The sequence below is a fragment of the Callithrix jacchus genome, chromosome 20 (assembly GCF_049354715.1).
Source record: "Callithrix jacchus isolate 240 chromosome 20, calJac240_pri, whole genome shotgun sequence".
NCBI classification, from domain to species: Eukaryota; Metazoa; Chordata; class Mammalia; order Primates; family Cebidae; genus Callithrix; species Callithrix jacchus.
Window position 1 is genome coordinate 31,704,296 of NC_133521.1, and position 26,200 is coordinate 31,730,495.

At 45.3% G+C, this 26,200-nt stretch overlaps 2 protein-coding genes across 6 annotated transcripts in view; both read right to left on the reverse strand.

The window, feature by feature from the left end:
• The window catches only part of LOC144580535 (uncharacterized), a 14,002-nt gene extending 11,435 nt beyond the window's left edge, over positions 1-2,567 (reverse strand). The window contains exon 1 of the mRNA XM_078357739.1: positions 1,007-2,567. Within this exon, the coding sequence (XP_078213865.1) occupies positions 1,007-1,056 (50 nt within the window). The 5' untranslated portion in view covers positions 1,057-2,567. The remainder of the gene's footprint in view (positions 1-1,006) is intronic.
• Positions 25-26,200, reverse strand: part of PDPR (pyruvate dehydrogenase phosphatase regulatory subunit) — a 48,032-nt gene continuing 21,856 nt past the window's right edge. For 3 of the 5 annotated variants that reach the window (XM_008986200.5, XM_054248438.2, XM_035281837.3), the window contains 10 exons: positions 24,729-24,921; positions 22,536-22,660; positions 21,092-21,247; positions 20,750-20,883; positions 19,640-19,788; positions 18,770-18,882; positions 16,886-16,980; positions 14,825-14,914; positions 10,098-10,280; positions 25-6,537 (listed from right to left, as the gene is read on the reverse strand). In XM_008986200.5, the coding sequence (XP_008984448.2) occupies positions 6,133-6,537; positions 10,098-10,280; positions 14,825-14,914; positions 16,886-16,980; positions 18,770-18,882; positions 19,640-19,788; positions 20,750-20,883; positions 21,092-21,247; positions 22,536-22,660; positions 24,729-24,921 (1,643 nt within the window). In that variant the 3' untranslated portion in view covers positions 25-6,132. The remainder of the gene's footprint in view (positions 6,538-10,097; positions 10,281-14,824; positions 14,915-16,885; positions 16,981-18,769; positions 18,883-19,639; positions 19,789-20,749; positions 20,884-21,091; positions 21,248-22,535; positions 22,661-24,728; positions 24,922-26,200) is intronic. The other 2 variants (XM_078357738.1, XM_008986201.5) reach the window with 2 other exon arrangements.

Below are 26,200 nucleotides of genomic sequence, written 5' to 3' on the forward strand. Positions count from 1 at the left end.
CATTTCACAAGCAGCCATACCAGAGTAGTTAAAATGTCTGTTTATTCATTTATAAACCTAGTAACATGAAAAGAAACTCAATAGAACTCTCCTTGGTGGAGACACAGTGCACAGTGTTAGTGCCACATTCACAGGGGCAGAAATGCTCGGTCATCCTGTGCATCCAAAGTCACCCAGGATCTCCAGAAAAGATCCCACTTACTGAAGTGCCTTGGATGTCTTCAGGGCCACACTGAAACTACACAGGAACAGAGAAGGGCTGAGCTGAAGTGCACACTGACAAACACAAATGATGAGTCACAGGACTCTACAGTAATTACAATGGCGTTTTTATATATCCCGAGTGTTGACTGGAGAGTAAAGTGTTAACTGAGCTGCTAGAAAACCCTTTACTGAAAGAGCTTTCTACCCCACGCCCATTGTTCTGAGGACAGAGAGGCTATGTCAGGTGGATGGGAACCCACACACTGAGATGAACTTTTCTTTCTCTTTCTTCCAATCTGCACCCACCATCTGCCATGCTGGAGTGTAAGGCACTAGAACCTGGCTTAGAGAAGAGTGGGGCTCTAAGCTCCAGTTCTTGGTGTGCAAAGGAAATCCTGACATAGATCTTTTGAAAGAGATGCTAAAAAATCCTACCTCCTGTAATTTCTGCCTTCGACAGACAGGAAAACAGGAAGGCAGAAGATGGGTTGCAAAGGATGAAAAAGGGTGCATCTAAGAATGAGAAAAACGGCCCATGAAGAAATGTGTACCTCTCCAAGAGATACAGACACTCTGCTCGGAGAAGTCAAGAATCATAAACAACTCTTGTCATGGACAAAGGGAAGGCAAAGGCATACAAAAACACTCATTGTCCTGAAAAAGAGTGTACTGGTAGTGATGAGAGCTGCAAAGGTTAGCCCTACTGAAAATGGAGGAGCCTTACAACTCAGCACCTTAAAGCGGAGGCCCAAAGTGGTGGTGGGGAGGGAGGCGCTGACAGACCGACCCACAGCTCACTCACCATTTACTTCGTGTACACAGGGCCTGGGTCAAGCCCCATACATCTACCATTTCTTCCACTCAACTGTGCGTCTCCTGAATCCACGTGCCTGAAATGACACGTGCAAGGTGAACATTCTTTATATTGTGTTGACAAAATACTGCTTTTATCAATGTTTGTGAGGGATGGGTCAGGGCTAGCATGCAGAAGGAAAATTAGAATGGCAGAGGGTTATTATTCATTATTAACCACTGTTGATCAAACCTCTTTTTTTTTTTTGAGACAGTCTCACTCTGTCACCTAGGCTGGAGCACAGTGGTACAATCTCAGCTCACTGCAACCTCCATCTCATGGGTTCAAGTGATTTTCCCATCTTGCTCGGCCTCCCAAAGTGCTGGGATTAGAGGCATGAGCGACCACGCCCAGCCAACCAAACCTGTCTTAGATATTTAAGATCCTTATTGACTACACTGGCCAAAAAACCACAGACATAAAAATGAACCTTGTAGCTAACTCCTGAAAGCAAGCCAATGCAAACTGCTCCACCAGGCCAGTCTTCTAGGGCCGATACAGAGACTGTGAGTCACAGAAGATTCCTTCTATTTCAGGTTCTCAAAAGTGGTGTAGACTAGCCAAATGCCAGCAAATGTGTCCATACACCAGAGGAGAAGCAAAGCCAGAAATGAAGGTTATGGGTCCTGTCTCCAGTGAAGCACTGAACACTCTCAGAAAGCTCCTGTCACTCTTGCACCACTACTGTCACCAAGATGGTGGGAAGGGAGGTGGCTAACTTTCAAATGCATGCAAAGACAGGTGGCATACTGTGGAAGCTGGAGATTTACTTTTCCTATGTTTTACTTTCTTGGAAACAATTCAGGAAACAAGCAAGCAGGTAAAACTCCTGGTGTGCAAGAGGAGAGATCCAGGGCCGGCGTGCCTCCCAATGAGAACCAAACAGGAGTGGCTGGGCTCCACTCCTGGGGCCAGAGAAAACAGGAGTTTAATCACTGAGCTACACAGTCTCTGTGTCCCTGGCCTAAATGAGAGCTATTGAATGTGGGGGGACAGGGCCCCCTGGAAGAGCGTGAAAAATACAGTGGTCATTGTGCAGTTCTCTCTCCTGGAGTGTGGTCCAGCTCAGCAGTTAGTGTTTGTCCCTTTTTGCTCTTCAGAGTTCCTGAATGAAAGCTTTTCTGGCTTCAGTACCAAGGATCACAGAAGGATCATCTTCCTGATGCAAGCTTAGATGGAAGTCAATGACACCGGCAGTGCTAAGAACAGGAATCACACATGGCCTGCCAATGAAGGGGAGGTAATTAAGGATATTTCAGGGGAGGGAAAGGCCCACAGAAAACTGGCAACCCTGGGTCTCCATCTGTTTGAGGCCAATACACTTTGTGTTCCCAGGTTCAGAGGGCATATACTAACAAGAGAAGGCAGAGTCCATTCCCCATGGTGAGCACAAAATGCTATGAAAAGTAATTGCAGAGAGAAAAAAAGCACCCAACTCCGTAACGCCAAGTCCAGCCACCCATTCACAAGAGTCCAGAATCCTTCAAATCTCCAGGGACAGAAGACTAACAGGCTCCCCAGAATGAGATGACACACAAGGCAAACCCTTGGAAATGACACAGATGAGGAGGCTGTGGTTGTTCCTCCTAATCCTGCTAGATTTGCAGCTGTGCCTCAGGACTGGAGCATCTACTAGCCTCCCCTGTTCACTCAGACTGCCTCTGAGGAGTCCAGAAAGCTCTGTCACCTGATACCAGTGATCGGGAAGTTATGCTGCTCTCTCCTCTTGACCAGCTAATATGCTTGGATACCAGATGGAGGCAAAGCAATTATGCCAGAAGCAGGGAAAAGTCATTCATTGACTGTCAGATCTGTTGGTTCAAAGAGCTCACATTAGACCAATTACAGAAAACCACCAGACTTGAACAGCCTATATCTGAATGAACCAGGAGAGACTTGAAGGATGAACTTAAAGTGCTAGAAGAGAAATCTATACGTTTGGGGCACTCAATAAACAAGCGATGTCCTAGAAGACCCACACCCTGTTAGTCTTAGGAATATGACCCTATTCATGGACAAGGTGTTTCAATGGACAGCCTGAGTGCTCACCCACCCCATCTTCCTCTCCTAGCAAGACAAGCAGTCTGTTGCTTAGAGGGGGAAACTATGACGTCATTTAACAGGAGGCCAGGACTTCTGGTTCTAGTTCAACAAAGTCAATGCATAATTTTGGACACAGCATCAGATTTTCTGACTTCTTAGAAAGAACAGCTAATTAAAAACATGTCAATCTCTAGTAGTTACTTGGAGATTAACAACAGCAGAAGAGAATACAAGTCTTAAAACCCTATGTGGGATACACTTCTGATGAAACTTCTACTTGAATAATATACCGTGATGATGGCACTATTTGATTTTAAACTATGGAGACAGCTTTTATTCAATTTGGATCCTGGTAAGTGCTATGTTAACAGTTAAAGTCCAAATGTATCGCCATAGTTAAGGTTGAAGAGTTAAGTCTATGTGTAACCAAATCCTTCTCGATCCAATTACAAATACATTTCCCTTTACAAAGATGACTCTGGAGGGTGCAAGGGCTACATTTGGAAGAGCAGGGATGCCTGCAGCTCTAAGTCACCTGTTGGCATGTTTGTAGTTAGTCTGCTTCCTGCTGGTAATGACTGACTGCATTGACCAAAGGCCTATTCCTCTCCTAAGGCCTTCACTGCTGCTGTTCACTGGTTGGCCCTCCAGCCGGCAACACCCCTCCTGCTCTCTCCTGTCTGCCTAGAGGCAGAATCTCTCGGCTATTTAAGTACACACTTGCTCCAAGGTAACTGAGCCCCCAAACAGAATCTAATCACAAGCTCCTTTAATAAGCCAACTAGAACCCTCCAAAAAGGTGGACACTAAAGTCAGTAATCAGTAGAAGTGGTCTAGCTGGGGAAATGGCAAGAAGTGTCTAGAAGGAGCCAGAGTGAGTAAGTGGGTAAACAGAGATCCCAAAAGAAACTCGAGAAGGCAGACACCTGAGGATTTTATGCTACTCTAATGAAATGGAAGATCTCCCTTAATACACTTATAGACCTATCAGAGCTAATGCTTCCAAGATCCCAAGACATCAAAAGCTAGAGTTTTAACTAAAATCTCTTATAGCAGTTTGTCTGCACTTAAACAAGTCAGATTACGGCAGTTTATATGCAAGGGTAAAATGAAGTGTTGAAGCTGGATAGCAGTCCATGATATCTAAGTTTCACCTTGGGAAAACAGAGACAGTCCCTGAAAGAATGCAGGGCACTCCTGGGCATCCAAGTCATTTTCTACTCCAGAGGATATGGAGAAATGGCTGGAGGGAAAGCAGGAAAAGTGGTCTCTAGCCTTATGCAATGTACACCCCTCGGACTTAGAACTCTCAGTGGACTAATGTGGGTCACTTCTGTGTGGCTCTGCTGTGCTGGAGGAAGTCAAACCTGGAATTCTGGAAGCTCTGTGGAACTCCGCACGGCCAGCAAGGCTGAGGTGCTCAGGACAACACACCCGATCCCTTCCCCTCCCCATTCTAAAGGGAGAGAAGCATGACTATGGGCCAACTGAAGGGGACAGGTGAGGCTGACCTGACGTTCAAAGAGATTCTCAGGTCCCAATGAAGACAGCTCTGGGTGGAAGATTTACATCTCAAAGAGTAAGAGAAGGATGTTTTAATTGCAAGCTTTCTAAGTAATTGCTCTAAGAGGGAGTTCAGGGGCCGATATCTATTACTAAGTTTGGGCTGGGCTGGGCTGAGCAGTAAATTTTTCTGACAGCAATGAGCTTTTTCAGGCAGGCATTTTAAGAGGGGGGCTGAGGGCATCCTAGGGACAGGGCCCTAAGTTGCTAGAAGCTACACTAGGGCTTGGTTAAGGAGAGCTTTGTTACCTGGCAGCTCTTGGCAGTACCGTTTCAATGCCTTAGAACAAGAGAGTGGTGGATGGACAGTGATAATGATGGATAGTGAGAGTGATTAATAGAAAATGATTCTAATTAAAACAAGGAAAACAAAAACAGGAAGAGGAGAACCTGAACTTTGGACAGGTGAGAGAAAAGCAGCATCATTTCCATAGCAGAATGCTCAGTGTCACTGGTGGGGAACTTTCTGAGGTCAGACCCTTTTGACTGGGAGAAGCAACACACAAGGCAACAGGGTTTTTCCCTTTCAAACACTGTGGCTTACTTCTTTACTCAACTAAGAAAGAAAAAGCAACCTTATTAAAGAGATTAGCAAGAGATGAAGAAATTCATCTGTCCCAAAGGTCTGCTAACTGCTTCTACAGGGATGGAGAAGATGGTGCCAGGTTAACTGCTTGTCTCCACTCCAGAACAGAAAACGTCCACGTGATGCCTCTCATCAGTGAGGTAGATGATCGTCCTCTTGCCAGAGGTATCAAGTGCCAGCCCACAGTGCAGTGGAACAGGAGAATGAGCTGCCTGGCTGCAGGCATGTGCTGTTCCTCAAAGCTGCATCTGACACACGGCAACCCCACCAGAATAAACAGGCTGCTCCAAGAAAACAGAACCCAAGGGAGAGGGGGACTTGTGCCCCGAGGCCTATACCACCCCGGCTTGCCCTGTTTTGAGATGCAGAATTTGAAAGCAGCTGTCACCGTCACTCAGGTCCACAGTGGAGCCTGCTTCTGTTCTGCCTGTCAGACACACGTCCTGCCACCATGAGAAGCTGAATGCGGGAAGGGAAGAAGAGTCCAGAGTGAATATTAGGAGGAGGAAATAGAAGGTCAAGGGAGGCTGCAAAGCAAAAAATTTTAAAGTAGGTCAAGTTCAAAATTATATCAAGGAGGTAAGAGACAGGAGGCAAAGGAAGGTTCCTTTAAGTTTCACCTTGGGAAAACAGAGACACTCCCTGAAAGCGTGCAGGGTACTCCTGGGCACCCAAGTCATTTTCTACTCCAGAGGATATGGAGGAAAGGCTGGAGGGAAACAAAGGGCCTGAAGGGAAAGCAGGAAAAGCAGTCTCTAGCCTTATGTAATGTATACCCCTTGGAGTACGTTCCGAAGAGGAATGGAGACAGAAGGAAGAGAAGCTCCAAGGTGATGCCTGCTCCAAGACAAGATAATGGGGAGATGGGGAGGCTGCCCTGCCATCACTTCCCATGTAAGTCACTCAGCTCCATGTCATCCTTTCGGCGCTTGTGGGTGAAGAGGGAGGCGACAGGGTAGAGCTTGGCTTTGGCCTGGAAGCGGTATCCTGCAATGTCAATCTCATACTCTCCCCGGTTGATGAAATCCGCTGTCACCACCTGCTCTTCCCCCGTGTCCTCAGAAAAATTGTGCACAAAGCCCAGGCAAACATGGCGCTCAAGGCTGTAGCTGTAGGCACTGCTGGTCGTCTTGCCAACATACTGCCCATTCCGGTAAATGGGCTCTCCCCACCAAGGCCAAAGGTCTAGGTCTGTGTCATGGTCATCCAGGATGAACATGGTGAAGCGTTTATACACTCCATTCTGCTTCTGCTGCAGGAGGGCATCGCGACCAATGAAATCCATGCCCTAAAAAGAAAGGAACGGTCAAGTCACCCGGTGACACTCAGATCCTTGGCACAGAAAGCAGCAGCATGGGAAGGGTCCCCTGGTGTCACTGCAATAGGGCGCGGCCACCTCCTCCCACAATCTTGCCAGCTTTAGGGAAATGGTGTGCTTGCCACCATGTGGAAAACTGCATTTGCAATATAAAATACCCTTCAGAAATTTTTGTAACAACAGAGGTACACATTTTGTTTCCTATTTTATAAACATAAAGTCACAAGACCAGATAGAACAAAATCATTTAGAAAAAACCTCACTCACTTAATAAAATACCCTATCAGTACAGTACTTTAGAAGAATGTTTTTATACTGGCCAGGCACAGTGGCTCATGCCTGTAATCCCAGCACTTTGGTAGGCCGAGGCAGGTGGATCACCTGAGGTCAGGGGTTTGAGACCAGCCTGGCCAACATGGCAAAACCCCATATCTAGTAAAAATACAAATATTAGCTGGGTGTCGTGGAGCGTGCCTGTAGTTCCAGCTACTTGGGAGGCTGAGACAAAAGAATCACTTGAACCTGGGAGGCAGAGAATGCAGTGAGCTGAGATGGCACCACTACACTCCAGCCTGGGCAACAGAACAAGACTCTTGTCTCCAAAAAAAAAAAAAAAAACCCAACAAAACAAAACAAAAATAAAAAAACTGTTTTTATATAATCCCAAAAGAAAACCATGTACATATATTTATATTCAATGCATACACATTTATATATGCATCTATACAACAACTAAGACTAGAATAAACTATTAACAATTATTTATTTATTTATTTTTTTTTTTGAGATGGAGTCTCACTCTGTGGCTGGGTTGGAGTGCAGTGGTGCGATCTCGGCTCACTTGTAACCTCTACCTCCCAGGTTCAAGCGATTCTGCTGCCTCAGCCTCCCAGGTAGCTGGGACTATAGGCATGCACCACGCCCAGCTATTTTTTTGTATTTTTACTAGAGACAGGGTTTCACCATGTTGGCCAGGATGGTCTTGATCTCCTCACCTTGTAATCTGCCCACCTAGGCTCCCAAAGTGCTGGGATTACAAGTGTTATCCACTGTGCCCAGCTGTGATTATCTTTAAATAGACAAAATATGGGTGATTTTTAATGTCCTGATTTGTATTTTCCAAAATGAGTTATTACTCTTTTTTTTTTTTTTTTCAGACGGACCCTTGCTCTGTTGCCCAGGTGGGACACTACAACCTCTGCCTCCCAGGTTGGGACAATTCTCATGTCTCAGCTTCCCGTGTAGCTGGGATTACAGGCCTGCACCACCATGCCTGACTAATTTTTTTATATTTAGTAGAGACAGGGTTTCTCTACTAAATATAAAAAATTTTACATTTACCAAGTTGGCCAGGCTGGTCTCAAACTCCTGACCTCAGGTGATCCGCCTGCCTTGGCCTCCCAAAGTGCTGGGATTATAGGAGTGAGCTACTGTGCCCTGCCTACTTTTGTACCAGAAAAAAATCATTACATGTCATTGCTCAAAAAGAATACTGTAGCTCTACTGTACCAACAGGGTTACTTTATTAAGCAAGGTACAATACAGCAAGCAGGTGGTATCCAACCACCTATGTCAAGAAAAAAAAAGTGGGGAGGGGACATTATATTTGAACAGGACTGGACTACACTGATGCCCTCTAAGAGGAAAGACGAGACACTGGCTCATTCTGGAAAGGAAACAGCAGATTAGGTGGGGTTCAGAGTGGGGAAAGAGACTCACTTTTCATGGGACATTCTCTTGAACTATGATTTTCTTTAAAAAAAAAAAAAATCACGTTCATATATTACTTAAAAAAAAAAAAATCAGGTCAGATGCAGTGGCTCACGCTGAGGCGGATGGATCACAAGGTCAAGAGATCAAGACCATCCTGGCCAATAGGGTGAAACCATCTCTACTAAAAATACAAAAATTAGCTGGGCATGGTGGCATGTGCCTATAGTCCACGCTACTCGGGAGGCTGAGGAAGAAGAACCGCTTGAACCCAGGAGATGGAGGCTGCAGTGAATTGTGCCACTGCACTCCAACCAGCCTGGCAACAGAGCCAGACTCTGTCTCAAAAACAAAACAAAACAAAAAAACCCAGACCGGGCACAGTGACTCAGGCCTGTAATCCCAGCACTTCAGAAGGCTGAGGTGGGTGGATCACCTGAGGTCAGAAGTTCAAGACCAGCCTGACCAATATGGTAAAACCCTACCTTTGCTAAAAATACAAAAATTAACCAGGCGTGGCAGCATGCCTGTAATCCTAGTTACCCGGGAGGCTAAGGCAGGAGAACTGCTTAAACCTGGGAGGTGGAGGCTGCAGTGAGCTGAGATTGAGCCACTGTATTCCAGCCTGGGCAAGACAGCAAGACTCAGTCCCCCCCAAAAAAAACAACAAAAGAACCAAAAATTAGGCCGGGCAGGGTGTCTCACGCCTGTAATCCCAGCACTTCGAGAGGCTGAGGCAGGTGAATCACCTCAGCTCAGGAGTTTGAGACCACCTTGGCCAATGTGGCGAAACCCTGTCTCTATCAAAATACAAAAAATTAGCTGGGTATGGTGGCGTGTGTTTGTGTCCCAGCTACTTGGGAGGCTGAGGTGGGAGAATCACTTGAGCATGAGAGGCAGACGCTGCAGTGAGCCAACATCGCGCCACTGCATTCCAACCTGGGTGACAGAGTGAAACCCTGTCTCAAAATCAAAAACAAAAAAACCCCACAAGAATTAGGCATCTGACTGTAAGATGACTAATTTGTACAAATATTCATGGCATGTTAATGAGTCACCAAATCAACTCGGAACAGCTTCCCAGAAAACGCTGTCTTTTAGACAGCAAAGCAGTAGAAATAAATGAGTTTTTGTTTTTCTTTTTTGAAATTTTAATATAGAGACGAGGTCTCACTGTATTGCCCAGGCTGATACAGAACTCCTGGGCTCAAGTGATCCTCCTACCTTGGCCTCCCAAAGTGTAACTAAGTCCTCCCAAAGGACTGTAATCCTTTACAGTCATGGGCCATTGCACCTGGCCAGGTGTGGTCTATTTATTTATTATGGTTTTTTGGGTTTTTTTTGAGACAGAGTCTTGCTCTGTCTCCCAGGTTTCAGTGCAGTGGTGAATCTCAGCTCACTGCAACCTCTGCCTGCTGGGTTCAAGCGATTCTCCTGTCTTGGCCTCCTGAGTAGCTGGGAGTACAGGCGCCAGGCACCACACCCAGCTATTTTTTGTATTTTTAGTAGAGACGGGGTTTCACCATGTTGGCCAGGCTGGTCTCGAACTCCTGACCCCAGGTGATCAGTCTGCCTGAAGTCTCCCAAAGTGCTGGGATTACAGGTGTGAGCCACTGTTATCAAGTTTTCATTTGAAGATATTTCATCCTATAAAGTTTTCATTCTCAGGACACTCAGGACACGTCCCCATTTACCTAATACTAACATCAAGGCCTCAATCTTTTTCCTCTTTTTCTGCCATATCAGTTCTTCTTCCTACTCCAGTACAGATTCACTACTCAGGAAGCTGAGTAAAAGTGGAGTCTGGATAAACACAGTACCTTCTCTAATTTCACCCGAGACTCTCGTCCACATTCCAGGGGCGTGGTGAGGTTATTTATATCCTGACCCCAGAAGGCAAAAAACTTCTCAATTCGGAGACTTCGAAGAGCATAATATCCAGCATTCCGGATTCCATATTTCTGCCCAACATTCATCACTTCATTGTATACATGCAGGGCATACTATAGGAAGAGACAGAAAGTTAGTAAGCAGTAGACCTTCAGAATTAAGCATGGAACATATGTGGAAGCGCTGATGGCTCACACTATTAATATGAACAAGAGAGGAGGCGCATAAAACTCCCAGGATGTCTCATCCTTGATGCACTCAGGCACAGCCCAGGAGTGACGAGCTGGGGTCACCACAGCCTGGACTTAAGCTCCATAACAGCACAATCCATGTCTTTTCACCTCTCTGAAATGTCTTGTGTGGTGATTCTAGCACTCAGCAATAATTTTTTTCTTCGAGACGAAGTTTTGCTCTTGTTGTCCAGGCTGGAGTGCAATGGTGCAATCTCGGCTCACTGTAATCCCCACCTCGCAGGTTCAAGCAATTCTCCTGCCTCAGCCTCCCAAGTAGCTGGGATTACGAGCCTGTGCCACAACACTCAGCTAATTTTGTATTTTTAGTAGAGATGGGATTCCACCATGTTGGCCAGGCTGGTCTCGAACTCCTGACTTCAGGTGATCCACCCACCTCAGCCTCTCAAAGTGCTAGGATTACAGGCCTGAGCCACCACACCCAGCCTTTTCAGCAATTCCTTAATAACAACTTGTAGAAGCACTCTCACCATTTGGTAATGGCCAATCCTATCACCCTCCACAGTCTTCATCTGATTCTGGCTTTGTTCTTTTGCTCCAATTTCCCAACCACTGTCATTCCCTCATGTGCTGGCCCAAGCTGTGAGGCCCGGCTCTCACAGGTAACTTGAGATGCGTGCACACATCGGATGAAGCCAGGGAAGCCAGAAAGACAGGGCTTGCCCGCTCATGTTCCACAGCTTTCAGGCTCTCAAGCTGCTCTTTTTTCAGTTTCAGAATCATGTACATTATCAGATAAGTGAACATAAGGTTTTCCAAACTGGAAGCAAATATTCAATCTCTGTCTGAACATATGCTATTAAGTTTAAAGTCCAACAAAAATCAGACTATACTGTTTGCTTTAAAAATTGTAAAATGAAATACAAAGCAAGACAGAAAAAAACCAGGTTCAATGGTACTGCAGTTCTTTATGCTAGCACAATATGTTTCTAAAAACTGCACTACTGTAGCTGAATAGGCATCCATCAAACATATCACTATGATCAAGACAACTTTCTTTCTTTCTTTATTTATTTTTGAGACAGAATCTTGCTCTGTTGCCCAGGCTGGAATGCAGTGGCACGATCTTGGCTCACTGCAAACTCCACCTCCTGGGTTCAAGCGATTCTCCTGCCTCAGCCTCCCAAGTCGCTGGGATTCCATGAGCCCACCACCACACTCAGCTAATTTTTGTATTTTTAGTAGAGACGGGGTTTCGCCATGTTGACCAGGCTGGTCTCAAACTCCTGACCTCAGGTGATTCACCCGCCTTGGCTTCCCAAAGTGCTGGGATTACAGTTGTGAGCCACCACGCTGGGAAGACAACCTTAAATATGGAACAAAGGAATCCATACTATTGCATGCAACACCTGCCTTGGTATGTGTGTAAGGGAAACACTTGAATCAGCCAAGGTGGGTAAGGGGAGCCACAGAATGCTGCAGGACGAGGAGAATACAGAGCTGGTGTCTCTGGGGAGTGTGGTGCTCTCCCACATCAAAAGCTCAATCCCGGGTACTTTAGGTAAGAGGACAACCAAGGAGGAAAGCTGTAACCAGGTGACTAGGGCTGGGCCAGATCCAACCACATGACTATTGTTTGGAAAATCAAAGAAGAGTGGGTCTCCACCATTTACTCATCTTTCTCACAAAATACCAGAGATTTAGTGGGGAAAAAATAAGAACCTGGCCCCTGCCCCCATGTTTTAGAAGACCTCTTCTCAAAGAGACAAACTTAAGCTTCCCGAGGACAAAAGCCAGCTTCAAAAAGGTCCAAGAATGGCACAATTAATCTCTTGGACTCATGAAAAATCCTAAGAATGGGAATAGCTCAGAGAAATCAGAAGGCTGAAACCAAGGCCTCCAAGCAAGGATGAAGCCGCGAGAGCCACAGAACCTCCCCTTCCTGATGAGGTTTGGCCATAAGCACCCAGGTGACAACACCTGAACCAATGTGTAGAACTCAGAATCAACCTGTCTGCACAGGCAAACCATGGGAGTTTCATGTTTAAACTCTTCCCAAGTCTTAAACAATTTCTTCATATTGTTATAATACTTCTGAGTGTAAAAAAGCAGATGAAATTTCATGGGTTGTTAAACCTGTGCTTTATTTAAAAATCTTAAAAGGGCCAGGCACAGTGGCTCAAATAACTACAAAGAGGGCCAAGCAAAGGTTCACGCCTGTAATTCCAGCACTTTGGGAGGCTGAGACAGGAGGATCATTTGAGGCTGGAGTTTGAGTCCAGCTTGGGCAACATAATGAGGCTCTCACCGCTACAAAAAATAAAAAACAGCTGGGCATCTATGGTCCTACCTACTCAGGAAGCTGAGGTAGAAACACTGCTTGAACCCAGAAGTTCAAGGCTATAGTGAGCTATGATCATGCCACTGCACTAAAAAATAATAATAGGCCAGGTGTGGTGGCTCACACCTGTAATCCCAGCACTTTGGGAGGCCAAGGTGGGCAGATCACAAGGTCAGGAGTTTGAGACCAGCCTGGCCAATACGGTGAAACCCTGTCTCTACTAAAAATACAAAAATTAGCTGGGCATGGTGGTGCACATCTATAGTCCTAGCTACTCAGGAGGTTGAAGCAGAAGAATTGCTTTAATCTGGAAGGCGGAGGTTACAGTGAGCCAAGATCACACCACTGCACTCCAGCCTGGACAATAGAGTTTGACTCTGTCTCAGAATAATAATACTTAAGGATGGGGTGGTGGCTCACACCTGTAATACCAATACTTTGGGAAGCTGAGGCAATAGGATCACTAGAGTCCAGGAGTTTGAGACCAGCCTAGGCAACACAGCAAGACCCACCTCTACAAAAATAAAATTAAAAAATTAACTGGGCATGTTGGCACATGCCTGTAGTCCCAGCTATTCAGGAAGCTGAGGCAGGAGGATCACTTGAGCCTAGGAGGTCAAGCTGCAGTAAGCCAGCCTGGGTGACAGAAGAACATCCTATCTCAAAAAAAAAAAAAAATTAAAAGAAAACCTATCACTACGAGTAATATGAGGAGCATCAAGAAGAAAACAAGCATGCCTACTGCTTACAATCACTGCTACCTGTAACAATAGGACAAAGAAAGGAAATTACAGGAATAAAGATTGTGGAGAAGAAAACTATTACCATTTGCATATGGTAAGACTGAACCCGGCCTGCAGACCTTTTTATAACAGCATAAGACTGGAAATACCATAAATGTCTATTAGTATCAGAATGAATTAGTACCACAATGGAATGCTATGCCACTGTTAAAAAATTTTAAAAGAAAGAATGAGGAAGCTCTTTTTCTTTAGTTACCAACAAAGAAAGAGCTCTAAGAGAAACTGTGACCTGAGGCTGGGTGCGGTGGCTCACCCCTGTAATCCTTTGGGAGTCTGAGGCAGGTGGATCACCTGAGGTCAGGAGTTCGAGACTAGCCTGGCCAACATGGTGAAACCCCATTTCTACCAGAAATACAAAAATTAGCCAGGCGTGGTGTCGTGCACCTGTAATCCCAGCTACTCAGGAGGCTAAGGCAGGAGAATCATTTGAACCCAGGAGATGGAGGTTGCAGTGACCAAGACTGCGCCACCGCACGTCAGCCTAGGAGACTCTGTATCAATTAAAAAAAATATATTGTGAAGTAAAAAAAAAAGGATGAAGAATAGCAGTAGTCTTCCATTTCTGTTTTTAAAAAGGGGGCTTGGACTGGGTGCAGTGGCTCACACCTGTAATCCTAGCACTTTGGGAGGCCAAGGTGGGTGAATCACCTGAGGTCAGGAGTTCAAGACCAGCTTGGTCATCCTGGTGAAACCCCATCTTTAAAAAGAAAAAAAGTGGGGGGGCTTGGCTGGGTATGGTGGCTCAAGCCCATAATCCCAACACTTTAGGAGGCCAAGGTGAGTGGATCACCTGAGGTCAGGAGTTTGAGATTAGCCTGAATTACATGGAAAACCCATCGCTACAAAAAAAATACAAAAATTAGCCAGGCATGGTGGCGCATGCCTACAGTCCCAGCTACTTGGGAGGCGGAGGTGAAAGGGTGGCTTGAACTCAGCAAGCCAAGGCTGCAGTAAGCTGCAGTCATGCCCCCGCATTGCACCCTGGGCAACAGAGTGAGATCCTGTCTCAAAAAAAAAAAAAGTCACTGTGAGTTTGCTTGCATATGCATAAAAATCTGATATGACATATAAAAGTAATACTAATATTATTGGTGGCTGTTGGGGAGAACTGATCAGATGGTGCCAAATACTTTTTAAATGTATTACCTATTCAAAAACACTTAAGTAACATAGTTAAAAATGGTCAAATCTCTTCTTCAATGTAGGGTACCTTAGTTCCCAAAGCCCAATCAGACACAGCCCTCCAAACCTGCCAGTGCTGGTGAGTGCTGGGAGCGCCAGCACCCCACAGCGTTTCTGGGAAGGGAAGGGTGCCCTCTCACCTCTATGGGGATGTACAGCATGAATCCTGGCTCTCCTGTGTGTGTCATGCTCATCACACGGATCCCATTTGCATAGCCCACACTCATCTCCTGCAGGGACAAAGGCAGCAGTCAGCCTGGGCACTCACACCACTTGTCAAGGGAGAGATGCCGGGGAAAACCTTTCATTAATGCTGCACCCTCTGTTTACTGTTGAGGGAGACAGACGTCAAGGCAAGAGTTTCATCCTGAAAGTGGTGCATGTCCAGGTCCTGAGGCACGGAGAATGGAGCACCGCCTCTACGACATCTCTGCCTGCTACTGTTACCATTTCACGAGTTTTAGCCAAGCTGATGGTGGAGAGTGGAGGGAAGTCCGTGACAAATACAAAATATTCCTCCTTGCCAGGTCCTTGTATTAGTCAGGGAGAGCAGACACAATGAGGACAAGACAAGTGTTTTCTCTGGGGGACTCGGCAGACAAAGCCTGGCCACCTGCCATACAAAAGATGATGCTCAATGCCCACAGACATGACTCATCTGCTACCCTGGGGTCAAAGGCAGGCTTCTGATTCTCAGAACATGTTACACAGCAGCTCAGTTCCTGCCAGTGAGGCAACTGCTTTTCCTATAAAGTAAAGTGGAAAGTCCCGGACAGCAATGAAGCAAACCGCTTCCATAGTACACAGACAGGATGCGGTACTCGCCAGGCGAGAGGGTATGGGTGACTCCTCCAGGCAGCAGAGATCATTGGGAGGGACCACTGACAGCTAACAGTGGAGAGTTTTCTACTGCTTTCATTCTACCTCCAAGAAGGAAAACTGTAACAATTTGTAGGTGGATCCCAACTTTGCTTGAAATTCAGAGTTTTCATCAGTAACTGGAAGTTGCTGGTTATAGATTGCCAAAATGGCTGTCCCTTGGCCCTCTAATAGCTGCTTCTTGGGAAGGATTCCGTATGGCTGTCCCTTGGCCCTCTCTAATAGCTGCTTCTTGGGGAGGATTCCGTTGTCACTGCTTTCATTCAGTTACAGTTTGTTTCACTCAGCTGTGGTAGCCACTTATAGCAAATAAAATTATGTAAAAAGTTCAGAGAGTCACCTACACCATTTCTTCCCTGAAGATGCCACATATACAGAAGTTACTCTGCGTATGGAGAGAAGGTACCTAACCTCGACGGGCATTTCTGGGTGTCAGTGTCATAATCCTGTAACTTCAAATTTTAATCCACTGTTACAGAAACCAAAAAGTATACAGACTCTACATTTAGAGAAGCTAAAACCAATTCAAAGATATCTGAATGCTTACTAAATAAGGAAAGCTTGGAGTGTAAAACATAAATATACTCTACTCAGTCACTTCCTTTAAAGGTCAGCCCCCCCCCCCCAACCTTTTTTTGGGGGATGGAGTCTCACTCTGTTGCCTAGACTGGAGTATAATGGTGCAATATGAGCTACTACAACTTCCGCCTCCTGGGTTCAAGCAATTCACATCTCAGCCTCCCGAGTAGCTGGGACCACAGGCATGCGCCACCACACCTGGCTAATTTTTGCATTTCTGGTAGAGACAGGGTTTCACCATGTTGGCCAGGCTGGTCTCAAACTCCTCACAAGTGATCCACCTGCCTTGGCCTCCCAAACTGCTGGGATTACAGACATGAGTCACTGTACCCGGCCAGCACACTCTTTCATTTGAGACAGAGTCTCACTCTGTTACCCAGGCTGGAATGCAGTGGTGCAATCTTGGCTCACTGGAACCTCTGCCTCCCAGGTTCAAGTGATTCCCATGCCTCAGTCTCCTGAGTAGCTGGGACTATAGGCATACACCACCACACCCAGCTAATTTTTGTATTTTTAATAGAAACAGGGTTTCACCATGTTGGCCAGGCTGGTCTCAAACTCCTGACCTTGGGTAATCTGCCTGCCTCGGCCTCCCAAAGTGTTGGGATTACAGGCGTGAGCCCCTGCGCTTGGCCAGGACACTCTTTATGGGCATTAATGCCATACTAAGAATATGTAACTGCCCCTGCTATGAGAGACATATTCTCTGCCCATTTAAGAAACAGAAATTTACCAGCACTCACCTTGCAAAAGAGACTTGGGAAGTGGTCTGGAGTCATAGGGGCATAGGATAACTCGGACAGCACATCCACAGCTCGAGGGCCAATAAGATTGAGGGCTAAATGGAAAAGAACAAGAGATGTCCAGCTCTCCTGCTGAACAGCTGAACCAATGGGAAAGGTCTACTGTAGACTTGCTCAGCCATGGCCAGGCCTGGGTGCTGAGACCAGCAATGTCCCCTTGCTTAGGCACTCCAAGGATGGATGCTAAACACCCCAATTCTGGTCAACAACCTCTGCCAACAGGGCCTGCTGAAGGCAGCTGACTGCTGCTTGCATTGAGAGAGCCTGGCTAAATATGCTTCCTCTGCCTGATACCAAGTAAGACAACATTCCAGATCTCCTCTGCAGTTACAGAGGATTGCAAGACAAGTCCTGGCCAATAAGACACAAGTCCACTTTCAGGGCTGGCCATAACTGCCCTACACAATTCCCATTCTCTTCCCAGTGTGGCTATGTGATGGACGAAGTCCCAAAACCAAATAAGTTATCTGGAGGAGACCTGCCCAGTCAAAAAGTATACAGACTTTACATTCAGAGAAGTGAAATCCACTTCAAAGATATCCTAATGCTTACTAAATAAGGAAAGCTTTATTCCGAACTCCCATGTCTGTGACAGCAGCTTGTGTCAATGACATGCCATCTATTCTAATACAGGCTAGAACATGACTTTTGTTCAGTAACATTCTATAGTTTGCCAATCTAGGAGAATTTAAATCATATTTGCTATTATAAGGAGTTCAGAATGAGGGTTTGGGAGGGCAAACGCTGCTAGGGCTGAGGGGCAGGATCAGTTAGGTGGGAGGGCAGGAGGTGTTAAGCCAAGACTGCCAAGAATGAGAAAATCAGGGAACCAAGTCATCCTTAAAAATTAGGTACTCACACACACAAAAAAAGACATTTTGAAGAAAATATTACTTAGGTAGTAAATACAGAAATAAATATTTACTGAATGAGTAAATATTATTTACTCATTCATTCAATAAATAATTGACCTCCTACATGCAAGCTATAGGGGATATAGCAGTGAATAAAACAAATAGAACTGAACCACTAATTCATTTCACACTCCACTTATAAAAAGATGAGGGGGCTGGGTGTAGTGTGGCTCATGTCTATAATCTCAGCACTTTGGGAGGAGGCAGGAAGATTACTTGAGCCCAGAGTTTGAGACCAGCCTGGGGAAAATGGTGAGATCCTATCTCTACAAAAAAAATTAAAAGTAGCTGGGTGCAGTGGCATGTGCCTGTGGTCCCAGATACTCTGGAGGCTGAGGTGGGAGGATCGCTTGAGCTCAGGAGGTTGAGGCTACAGTGAGTTGTGATGGCACCACTGCAGTCCAGCCTGGGCAACAGAGCAAGACCCTGTCTCAGAAAAAAAAAAGAAAAGGAAGTATTAGATATCAATTTTTTTTTTTTTCAGACAGAGTCTAGCTCTGTCACTCAGGCCGGAGTGCAGTGGGGTGATCTCAGCTCACTGCAACCTCTGCCTGACGGGTCCAAGCAATTCTTCTGCCTCAGCCTCCAGAGCAGCTGGGACTACAGGCGTGCACTGCCATGCCTGGCTAATTTTTTTTTATTTTTAGTAGAGATGGGGTTTCACCTCATTGGCCAGGCTGGCCTCGAACTCCTGACCTGGTGATCTGCCTGCCGCAGCCTCCCAAAGTGCTGGGATTATAGACGTGAGCCACTGCACCCGGCTAAAGATCAATTTTCTATGAGCAGAGATTTGCTTCTATGCTAACTCTGATGTTCATTTTTGGGAGTCAAATATAAATAAGGCAAACGTGGATGACACATCTGGATCAGCTGGCCTTTTCCACGAAGCTAAGCCCAGAAGCCCCCGTACCTGTGTACTTCCAGGTGACATCCTCCAGGAGCAGGTTGCTGTCTTTTGGCATGTGTTTCTTGAGCCAGGCCCAACAGTGGACCTGCTGGTCAGTTGGAGAGATCATGAAGAAACTGAAAAGTGAGACCACAAAATAATCAAAACCAGGTAGCAGAAAAAGGATCAGGAAGCAATTAAATTCTCATTTAGTTTCAAAGCAATAAGGCAAATACTAGGAAATGATTTCTTAGTTTCACAGAAGGCCAGTAGCACCATTCTAGGATACACCACCTAATGACAGAACAAAATTCTAGCTTCCTGCTAGTGTCAAGAAATTATACAGATTTACTAACATAAGACATCGGCTGGACACAGTGGCCCACACCTGTAATCCCAGAATTTTGGGAGGCCAAGGTGGGCGGACTGCTTGAGTTCAAGTGTTCAAGACCAGCCTGGGCAATGTTGCAAAAGGCTATCTCTACAAAAAATACAAAAATTAGTTGGGTGAGGTGGTGGGTACCTGTAGTCCCAACCACGTGGAGAGCTGAGGTGGGAGGATTACTTGAGCCCAGGAGGTCAAGGGTACAGTGAGCCATGATCAACATCACTGTACTCCAGCCCAGGTGACAAAGTGAGACCCTATCTCCCAAAAAAAAAAAAAAAAAAAAAAAAAAAAAGGCATCTTCTCCCAGTAGGGCACATAATCTGGTGGCCTTTCTTTTCTTTTCCTCCTGGTCATTTCTTTTTGTTTAGGGCTACTAATAAACTGGCTTTAATTTCATGAAATGGTTCTTAGTCCCTGGGATTTATGGTGCCTGAGAGCCTCTGCTCTAGTACCCCTAAGGAATAAACGTGTTGGAGGGAGCAGAGTGGGGTGTCAGCTCATCTCACCTGCGCTTGCTCAGTCGTGCTATGCTGCAGTCATTTTCATACCCTCCAACTTCGTTGAGCATGCCGGTATGAACAATGTGGCCCACAGGCACATCCAGGTCATTGGAGAAGAGGTACTGTAGAACTTCTAATGCCTGATCCCCAGTGGACTGCAGGGTTAGGGCATAAAGCAGAGAGAGTGAGCGCAGGGGCACCTGGCTGGGCAACATGGCCCAACCAGCAATGAACCTTGCTGAGAAAATTCAATCAGCCAACACCCATGTGACAACATTTGCAGACCTACTCTACTGCAAGAAGCTGCAGGGAATGTTAGCTATTGATTCTTACGATAAACAGGTCTAACACATTAAAAACCAGAAACAACAAGCTAAAAATTCAGAAAAATGTTACAATACAGATAAAACACTAAAATATACCAGAATTCTTAAGAAATCAGGTGTTTAAATTTGAAATGGAGTCTCATTCTGTTGCCCAGGCTGAGTGCAATACTGCAATCTCAGCTCATTGCAACCTCCACCTCCTGGGTTCATGAGATTCTCCTGCTTCGGCCTCCCAAGTAGCTGGGATTACACACGCCCACCACCACGCCTGGCTAATATTTTTTTTGAAACAGAGTTTCACTCTTGCCACCCAGGCTGGAGTGCAATGGCGCCATCTCAGTTCACTGTAACCTCCTGGGTTCAAGCGATTATCCTGCCCCAGCTTCCCAAGTAGCTGGGATTACAAGTGCCCACCACCATTCCAGGCTAATTTTTTGTATTTTTACTAAAGATGGGATTTCCCCACGTTGGCCAGGCTGGAATCAAACTCCTGACTTCAGGTGATTTGCCTGTCTCGGCCTCCCAAAGTGCTGGGATTATAGGTGTGGGTTACCACTCTTGGCCTTAATTTTTGTATTTTTAGTTAGAGATGGGGTTTCACCATGTTGACCAGGCTGATCTCGAACTCTTGACCTCAGGCTATCTGCTCGCCTTGGCCTCCCAAAGTGCTGGGAAAAGAGGCATGAGCCACTGGGCCCAGTCAGGAATCAGTTTTGAAGATGAAAAACAAAAGGCATTCAATAAATAATCAAAGTTTCCTAATCCATTATTTTGGTTCCCAAATACTTACTGTTATCTCAAATTTTGTGAAAGAGGACATGTCAATGACACACACAGCTTCCTTACAGCACTTGACTTCAGACTCCACGATGTCAAACCAGTCTGGCTTATAGAAAGTCTTGCTCTGCTCCAATGCCAGGAGGTCTACAGCATGGAAAAATGACAAGGTGGAGCGAAAACAAGGGGGCTTGCACTGGTGAGTCTCCCTCTAGAGTTTAGTGTAGTCTAACAGGTGGTTCTTATTTATTCTTCTGTGAACACATTCTAGCTTATGTATTTGAAAATACGTTTTATTAATTTCCAGGACCAAAAAAAAAAAAAAAGGAGCAAAAATTAGGATGTGACTTCTTACCCTTGTCAGGGGGAACAAAGTACTTCGGCCTCTCAAATCCATGTTTCTCCATCCACCTGGCTCCCTGTGCATCCAGCCGGTCATAGAGAGGAGAAGTGCGCAACTGCCTACCGGTCTGGAAGTCCCAGCGGGGAACCTTCAGATCATATATCAAAGCTACAACAGATAGGTGTGATATTCGAGAAGATAAAAGTAATATTCTACCAAATATTTGCTGCACTTACTAAAATATTTGCTAAAATTAACTTTAAGAGTTAAACATATTAGTTAGGTCCTTCACCTCCATGGATGGACGCTCTCTCCCAGACCCAAAATGAGCACTCAGGCATTAAAGACCATCAGAGTCCTCACCATCAAGGCTGTCCAACTACCAAACCAACAGTTACTTGTAACCAAGAATGGTGGTCACAACCAACTCAGAAACTTAGTCCTGAGCATAAGTATGCTCAAAATATTGAGATATCATTTGGCAAAGTCTGAGAACAGCTCCTCAGTATAGGAAAATGAAATTACAACTTGAATCCACATGGTTTGTTTCAATTCCTGATACAAAAGCTGTCTCTAAGGGCCTCCTAGAAAATAAATCAGAGATCAAGGTAGAATAACAAATTAAGATGAAGTGGCCATCCTTCAAAGTTGCAGCATGGCGAGAACAAGGGAATATAGCTTTTTTTTTTTTTTGAGATGGAGTCTTGCCCTGTCGCCCAGACTGGAGGGCAGTGGCTCCATCTTGGCTTACTGCAACCTCTGCCTCTAAGGTTCAAGCAATTCTCTGCCTCAGCCTCCCGAGTAGCTGGGACTACAGGCCCCTGTCACCACGCCTGGCTAATTTTTGTATTTTGAGTAGAGACAGGGTTTTGACATCTTGGCCAGGCTGGTTTTGAACTCCTGACCTCGTGATCCACCCATTTCAGCCTCCCAAAGTGCTGGGATTACAGGCATACACCTGACCTAGGAATGTATGTTTTCTATTTATAAGTAGTTTCCAATCTTGCTGCTGTAGGATGATTAACGATGAAAGTCGCTCACAGAAGTGTGAAGCTCTGAGAATAACTTGGCAAAATCTCTGACTTGGAAAGAAAACAACTATCTCAAAAACTAATAGGGGAGTGAGAATGTGTTCATTTCGACCCAGGGTCTCTCAAGTCAAACTGGGAAGGAGACATTGCTAATAATATTTAGGAAGCTGCTATGTACCATCTGTAAAACCTGTTCTATTTTCTTGTTCCCAGAAAGAAACAAGGTCCAATGCACTAAAGAAAATGTTGTGTAAGTATCACGTGGAGCATAAAGCCCCTTACTCAGGGCCAAACCAGTCAAATCAGATGCCCAAATCAAAGCAGTTGTTAAGGAGCTGAGGAAAACTCTGCGCCCTCTGAATGACAACACAGGCCACCAGGAAGATACCTGCAACTAGAAGCAATTGCAATAAAGCTTCACTTACGCATGACTTCCATGACCCGGTGGCGCAGAAAGGTGCGGCTGCTCTGGAGGGCTCCAAAACGTTTCAGGTCCAATTCCCAAACGTTTTCTGAAGGATAACCATGTACCATCCATTCAGCAAGGTACCTATACAGACAGAGGGCATTTGTTGGGACTCAGGTGTGATATTTGAGAAGATAAAAGTAATATTCTAAAAATTGAGAACCAACAGAATCAAAAGTTCCTATATTGCCACAGACTAGCTGAATAGTTTTGGGCAATTTCCTTAACTTTTTTGGAAGAAACAAACATGGGTCTGTGTACTGCTCTCGAAATGAGGATTTTACACCTGACGATAAGGTTCCCTAGAAAGTATTTAAGATACAAGCCGGTCAGGCACATTGTCTGATACCTATAATCCCAGAACTTTGGGAGGCTGAGGCAGGGGACTGCTTAAAGCCAGGAGTTTGAGACCAGCCTGGGCAACATAGTGAGACCCTGTTTCTATCAGGAAAAAAAAAAAGTTTCAAAATGAGCCGGGTGTGGTGGCACATGACTTGTAGTTCTAGCTCTTCAGGAGTCTGATGCAGGCTGACCCCTTGAGCCCAGGAGTTTGAGGCTGCAGTGAGCTATAATGGTGCCACTGTACTCCAGCCTGGGTGAGAATAAGACCTTGTATTAAAGAAAAAAAAAAAAGAAGAAGACCTTGTATCAAAAAAAGTTATAAACCACATCTATAAAGAAATAAGACTAAAACACAAATATAGTGTAATTTTAAAATCCCATGGTTTTTTTTTCTCTGTATAATAGTAACCTCGGCCAAGTGCGGTGGCTCAGATCTGTAATCCCAGCACTTTGGAAAGCGAGTAGATCATGAGGTCAGGAGTTCAAAGACCGGCCTGTCCAATATGGTGAAATCCTGTCTCTATTAAAAATACAAAAATTAGCAGGGCGTGGTGGCATGTGCCTGTAGTCCCAGCTACTCAGGAGGCTGTGGCAGGAGAATCACTTGAACCCAGGGGGCAGAAGTTGCAGTGAGCCAAAATCGCACTACTGCACTCTAGCCTGGGTGACAGAGCAAAACTCTGCCTCAAAAAAATAAATAAAAGTCATGAGATTATACAGTTATGTGACCAGATCTCCTTTGCTCCATGTTTTTGGTAATTCCTCTTCTGCAAATGTTTTCATAGCCATTCTACAAATCACTCAAGAGAACTGGCCTCATAAATTTAAAATACACTTTTCATCATGGCTACCAGATTAACCATGTTAACTATTTATAAGTGTTGAGTTCAGTGGCAGTGGGTACATTCACACTGCTGTGTAACCCTCACCACCATCCACCCCAGAACTCTTGCATTTCTGGAACTCTGTGCTCATTAAAGAACAGCTCCCCTACCCTGCCTCTGGCAACCAGCATTGTACTTTCTGTCTCTACGATCTGACGACTCAAGGAACTTCACATGAGTGGAACCATATAGTATTTGTCCTTTTATGGCTGGCTTACTTAATGTTCATTAATGTCTAATTTTTAAATGAAAACTTGTGGCTGGGTTTGGTGGTTCATGCCTGTAATCCTAGAACTTTGTGAGGCCTAGGCACGTGGATCACTTGAGGTCAAGAGTTTGAGACCAGTCTTGCCAATGTGGTGAAACCCCATGTCTACTAAAAATACAACAATTAGCTGGGTATGGTGGCACATGCCTATAATCCCAGCTACTTGGGAGGCTGAGGCAGGAGAATCAACTGAACCCATGAGGTGGAGGTTGCAGTGAGCCGAGATCATGCCACTGTGCTCCAGCCTGGCCAACAGAGTGAGACTCTGTCAAAAACAACAAAACAAAAATAAAACTTGAATTACCTAGTTCAGTCACCTACCTCAATCAACATACTTGGCTACCAAACTCAAATACACACTCAAATGACCAATATTTGTTACAACTGAAAAAGTACAAAAGAATACCCCACAGGATTTGTGGCTAACTCCAAAAGACAAGCTGCAAAAACATTTTGCTTGATGACATTTCTGGAACATGGGGAGCCTCCCATACTTAGAAGGATACAACTCTCAAATTACATGCATCTTCTCATTAGTCTTAACATACTAGATTAATTAAATATAACACACACCATATTAACAATAAGTAATTCTAGAAGGGAAGAAACTCACAACCTGACTTATGTTCACTGCTGACTTTGAGTGAAAAAGACTTACTTTCCAGCTCCTCCACCAAATGAAAGACCAGCAGAGTTCATTCCTGCCAGGACAAAGTAGCCCTGCACTGCAGGAGACTCGCCCATGATGCACCTCATGTCTGGTGTGAAGGTCTCTGGGCAATTCACCAACTTCATGATCTCCAGACTCTCTAATTCTGGCATCCTCCTCAGAAGGGAACTCAATAGAGGCTCTGAGCAATAACAACAAACCCAGATAGAGTTCTCTCACCTTTAAGGAAGGAATTAAACCACTTTCAACCCCTCTACATTTTTACTCCCTCTCCTTTCAGAAAATCTCTTGGAAGAGATTTTTTTTTTTTTTTTAAAAGAAGACCCAACTGGGCCATTTATCAGAAAGCAGAGGGCCAGGCATGGTGGCTCACGCCTGTAAACCCAGCACTTTGGGAGGTCAAGGCAGGAGGATCACGAGGTCAACAGATTGAGACCATCCTGGCCAACATGGTGAAACCCCGTCTCTACCAAAAATACAAAAGTTAGCTGGGTGTGATGGTGTGCACCTGTAGTCCCAGCTACTCAGGAGGCTGAGGCAGGAGAATCGCCTAAGGAGCCCAGGAGGCAGAGGCTATGGTGAACCCAGATCACACTACTGCACTCCAACCTGGCAACAGGGCGAGACTCCATCTAAAAAAAGGAAAGCAGAAACCTTGGTAGAATTACGGGACTCAGCTGCAAAATACTTGGTATAAAGACTGAGGAAAAAAGATACTGGTTGGAAAGGAAAGCAGCAGATAATAGCAAGTAAAATGCACCACAAATAATCTTGAAGGGATCAGTGTGAGTGGAAAAGCTCTTAAACGGCAGCAACAGAGATTTTATTAAAAGGCAATGTTCTGAGCTGGGTACAGTGGCTCATGCCTGCAATCCCAGCACTTTGGGAGGCCAAGGTGGGCAGATCATTTGAGGTCAGGAGTTCAAGACCAGTCTAGCCAAAATGGCAAAACCCAGTCTCTACTTAAAATACAAAAATTAGCCAGTTGTGGTGGCTCACACCTGTAATCTCAGCAACTCGGGAGGCTGAGGCCGGAGAATCGCTTGCATCTGAGAGGCAGAGGTTGCAATGAGCCAAGATCGTGACAATGCACTCCAGCCTGGGCAACAAAGTGAAACTCCATCTCAAATTAAGAAAAAGCAATGTTCTGGATGATGGGTACATGGGGGCTCATCACACTACTTTCACCACGTTTATTTATTTTTTAGTAGAGACACAGTCTCCAGTCTCACCATGTTGCCCAGGCTGGTCTTGACTTTTTGGGCTCCAATGATCCTCCCATCTTGGCCTCCCAAAGTGCTGGAATTACAGGTGTGAGCCACTGTGCCCATCTTCTATCCACTTTTAAAAGTTTGAAATTTCATAAGAATTATTAAAAACAGAAAGCCCATCAAGGGTCAGAGGGAATTTCTTCATTAGAGATTCTTTCATATCTTTTAAATTTGGAACTAGGTAACTAT